The 4376-nt window shown below is 38.0% G+C and overlaps 1 protein-coding gene across 1 annotated transcript; it reads right to left on the bottom strand.

Moving 5' to 3' along the window:
• Positions 1 to 525: 525 nt before the first annotated feature.
• LOC131233011 (photosystem II D1 precursor processing protein PSB27-H2, chloroplastic) lies at positions 526 to 4172 on the bottom strand. The gene is made up of 3 exons (XM_058229566.1): positions 4008 to 4172; positions 3486 to 3904; positions 526 to 842 (listed from the first exon to the last, which is right to left on the bottom strand). Exons 1-3 carry the CDS (start codon positions 4090 to 4092, stop codon positions 705 to 707), a joined length of 642 nt encoding a protein of 213 aa, XP_058085549.1. The 5' UTR covers positions 4093 to 4172; the 3' UTR covers positions 526 to 704.
• Positions 4173 to 4376: the final 204 nt, after the last annotated feature.

Here is a 4376-nt window from a genome sequence, read left to right on the forward strand (position 1 = left end):
ATGGACCAGAAAAGAAATTTTCCAACAAGGCAGTCTTAAGGGATTGAATGCTAGGCTCTTCCTTTGGCATTATACCCTTATAGGCTTTGACGGAGAGTTCATACAAGACATTTGGGTACCCATTTGACACAAGTAGAGCCCATGGCTTAGTGATCCAAATCATTGTTGTGATGGACATTTCCATGATGACCCATGCACAAAATCCTCCAGGCTGGAAGATTAAACAATAGAATATTTGGTCTTTTGTCTGTTGAATTTGAACCTCTGCTGTATTTTCTTTCTTCATTGTCTTCTTGTTGGTCTCCCATCAGGAAGACATTTGGTGTGGGTCCATCCACATGAGCCCATAATATTAATGGTTTGACCACTGAACCATGGAACCACTTGTGTAATCTGACAACTCATATGATATTTGAACAAATTTTCAGACCAAGATTGTTTAGTTTCTCTAATTTATGACCATCCCTTTGAACCCCATCAAGTAGAACCTACATTTTGCAAGTCTTGCCAAATGACCTGTCAAACTTGCATAACCACCAAATCGATGATTTCATAATTCAAAGATCAACAAGGTCCTTAATTCGTAATAATGAAGCAATAGACAAGCTTTGTCATTTCCTGTTTCTTTCTAGAAAATGTAAAATAAGGTTAAGTTACAGCAAAAGCTGGAAATATGCACACAATAACTTACAGATGATGACTTGCTACAGAAAGGCCTCTGCGGTGTTCAAATCATCCAAAATGTTGGACTTAACCTCTTCTGGCAATGCTGCGAAAGGACCTGCCTTTGAGTAGAAGTTGGCTAATGATCTTATCACTTTCTCAAGGGCTGCATATGATTCCTGTGCACAAGATATAGCCTCACAGTCAATCAAAGAAAACCTTCCAAACACAAAAGAAAAATAGATAGCAATATAGCAATCAAAATCATAACAGGTGCATGTTGTATACAAAAAGCATATTGCATTGGCTTGAAATTGAACAAAGGTTGTGTTTGGGTGTACCCTAAATCATGGTTGTGCTTAACTTTGGGGCGGAGCATAAATCAAAGATAACATTATATGGGCTTATGTTTCCCATTTTTTCTTCCCCAAATCATGATTGAACTAAATTTTGGAGGATCCCTCTTATCTCAACCAGAATTTGGTAGTAGCTCGTCCCATCTACAACACCTAACTGTATCTTCCTGTAAACTGGTGAAGTGTATGATTTGATAGAATTTGATATTATTAGGGTGCATATGAATTAAAATAGGAATGCTACCACCAACTACAAATCTCCAAGTGCCAAATGCAAGAAACGCACACATCCCAATATTGCATTCATGTGTGGGATCTAGAACGTTTATCAAGTGGGTGCTTTGGTGTTTCCTACCCAGAAAATTCATCCCTGATCACTCATCTGGTGGGCTACCTATATACATTGAGTGTGAACCTTTGCTAATCCTTTTATCTAACAACCATTTTCACATACAGGTATAGCATGCTGAGTAGTTGAGGGGCAGAAACCTCCCCCAACACTCCACTGATGAACAATCCTGATCTCACCACCATGAGCTACATTGGCATGCATCTGGCACTTGTGTTTAGCACATGCAGATGTGACGGTGACAATAGTATTCCTCCAAGCACTCTGATGAATTAACCAACAGAAATCTCCACCCTAATGCCCTACTAATGAACAACTCCAATCTCACAGACATGAACTACATCAACATGCATGGGGCACTTGTGTCTGACACTTGAAGATGCAATGTTGCCAATAGCATTTCTCCAATCAGAAATGATATGTGTGAAGGCACGTGTTTCTATTGTCAATTTGTAAGGCTGGATAAAGTTGAATTGTAAAAGGGGAAAGAGCTTTGTCTGAGTGTGTATTACATGCAGTTACAATCTCATTCCATCCATGGCAAAACTAACTTTACAACCACTACATATCAAGAAACCTTGCCCTAATGCATTTGAGAAAGTCGGTAACTTCATTTATAGATATTTCAAATACAACTCAAGTTGAACCTGCAAAACATCTTCTTGTATTCAAGTCAAATAGAAGATTTAACAATAATGACATTGATGGTTTGAATATGTAAGGAGAACAGATTAAGTTGAATTGTGAAATGACAAAAGGAGATCGATCTTGATGTATTACATGCAGTTCCATATCATTTTATTCAATGCACGAGTTAATGGGCTTAATGTTGCAAGTGATTGGCCACGTCAATCATTGAATGAGTAGCATTTTTAACGTCGGACTTTGTTCTGCACTTTGGAATCTGGCCAAATCAGGTACAGTAGGCTTAATTCCAGGTCCATAAGGAAGTTTTGGGAATTGATCAAGCAAATAGTTCAGAAAACAAAGGTGAACATTATCAAAACATAGCTACAATATTATATTTAAAAAATCTGGTAAGATAGGTTACAATCCATGATGAAAATAGAGAAATACTCAGAACACTCATACATTTGCCCATGTAGATGAACTTAGTTCAAAGGAGATGAGGCTTTTCTTCAAAACAAGTGTGCCACACTCATCAAGTGTGGTCTACCGTAGGCAAACACCCTTGTAAAAAAATGAGGTTGCGGTCACTCATCAAGTAGGCCCAGTGTTTCAAATAGCGCCCGTAGCGTAGCAATAGCGTACGCTACGTAGCGTAGCGTGGCCGTAGCGCTACGTAGCATCCCAAATAGCGTAAATCCCCTGTAGCGCACGCTACAGGGGTCGTAGCATACGCTACAGCTACGTAGCGCATAGCGTCCGTAGCGTAAGCTACAACGTATTTTTTTACTATTTTAGTTTTTTTATTATTTTTTCACGTTTTCTTTGTTTCTAATGTTGAGGAATGTGACACTTGTATTGTACTTGATACTTTTAACCTATGGGATTTTTATTTCTTTCATAATTGTGACTTGTGGTTTCAACTAGACATTAGTAATTAAAGTGGTTTGCTTAGGAAGTTGTTGATGTGATAATTATTTGATTTGGCTTGTGTATGTGGATTGGCTTTTGATAAAATGATAACTAATAATTTTTTGAACATGCTTATAATTGATAAAATGAATCATCTTTTAGGCATTTTTATATTTTTTTTTCCCTTTTTTTTCACTATTTATTATATTTGTCCTATTTTTAAATTAAAAAATAGAAGCTACATGCTACGTATTTATGCTACACGCTATGGAGGGCTAAGCACTACGCATCACGCTACCACTATTTAAGACACTGAGTAGGCCATAGGGATACATTGAATGTGGACCAACACGCCCATCTTTTTTCTAAACATCCATTTTTCTTATTCAAATGGAGTTCACCTAATGAGTGCACAATCCTGATTTCTGGGCCAGGAGTTGTCTGTGGCAGGCCACACCTGACGTATAGCAGGATTTTGTAGACACATGATGTGAAGAAAACCCACAAATCTCTGCACAAATTTCCTAAGAATTTCTTCCATTTGAAGCTTAACACAGTCAAGAAAAGAGAATGCATACCTCAGCCACAACAGCTTTTTGGCCCTTCCAACCACTCAAATACTCTCGAATCGACTCCTTCGCAGCATCTGCCATCCTTCTAAATTTGGCAATATCTCTGGCATCTTCCTTCAATGACTCACGAAGTGTCTTCACAACTTCTCTTGCAGATTTCAAGTAGGATTTTGGCAACACCTTACCAGATTTGGTTTTTTCATTAGGGTCTAACAAGGATTTAATCGAGTCAAGAATGCCTTGGTCTGCCTCATTCTCATTTTCTTTCCGATCGCTTTCTTCTGCCTTAACTGGCAATGGTGCAAAGCCATGTCTAAAGGCCAAAATGGCAACCAACGAGGCTGCACTACATAAAACAGTATGCCTTCTACCCAACAAAATTTCCTGAGAAGCTATGTCAAAACAATGCCTCAAATGCAGTTTGTCTACTCTGTTGCAGTGAAATGAAAACAATCAAGCTTCATGAAAGAGCTAAGAAGGAAGTGATTTCAAAAGATCTAATAGTGATAGATGGTACTGATAACTTACACTTGGAGAAAGGTTTTGGAATTTTTGCAATCAAACAAGGAGAGGAGCTATTGCATTTCCCCAATATTGAGAAAGATATAACCATTTTTGTCTGAGAGTTCAGCCAATCCCAGTGGAGCTTTATGCAGTACGGCTTACAAAATGGCAGTCTTGATTATTGCTACAACAGGACAACATAGAAAGGCTTCAAACAAAACACAAATTTATTGAAAATCATTTACTAAAAACCCACTATTGAGAAACGAAGAGCCAATTTCGTCAGTGGATTCAGAAAATACCAGCAGAGCTCTTTTCAGTACGTCTTAAAAAATGGCAGAAATCTCTTGATTATTGCTTCACCAGAATGACCTAAAAGGCTTCAATAAGTAC

The sequence above is a fragment of the Magnolia sinica genome, chromosome 18, assembly GCF_029962835.1.
Source record: "Magnolia sinica isolate HGM2019 chromosome 18, MsV1, whole genome shotgun sequence".
Classification (NCBI taxonomy): Eukaryota; Viridiplantae; Streptophyta; class Magnoliopsida; order Magnoliales; family Magnoliaceae; genus Magnolia; species Magnolia sinica.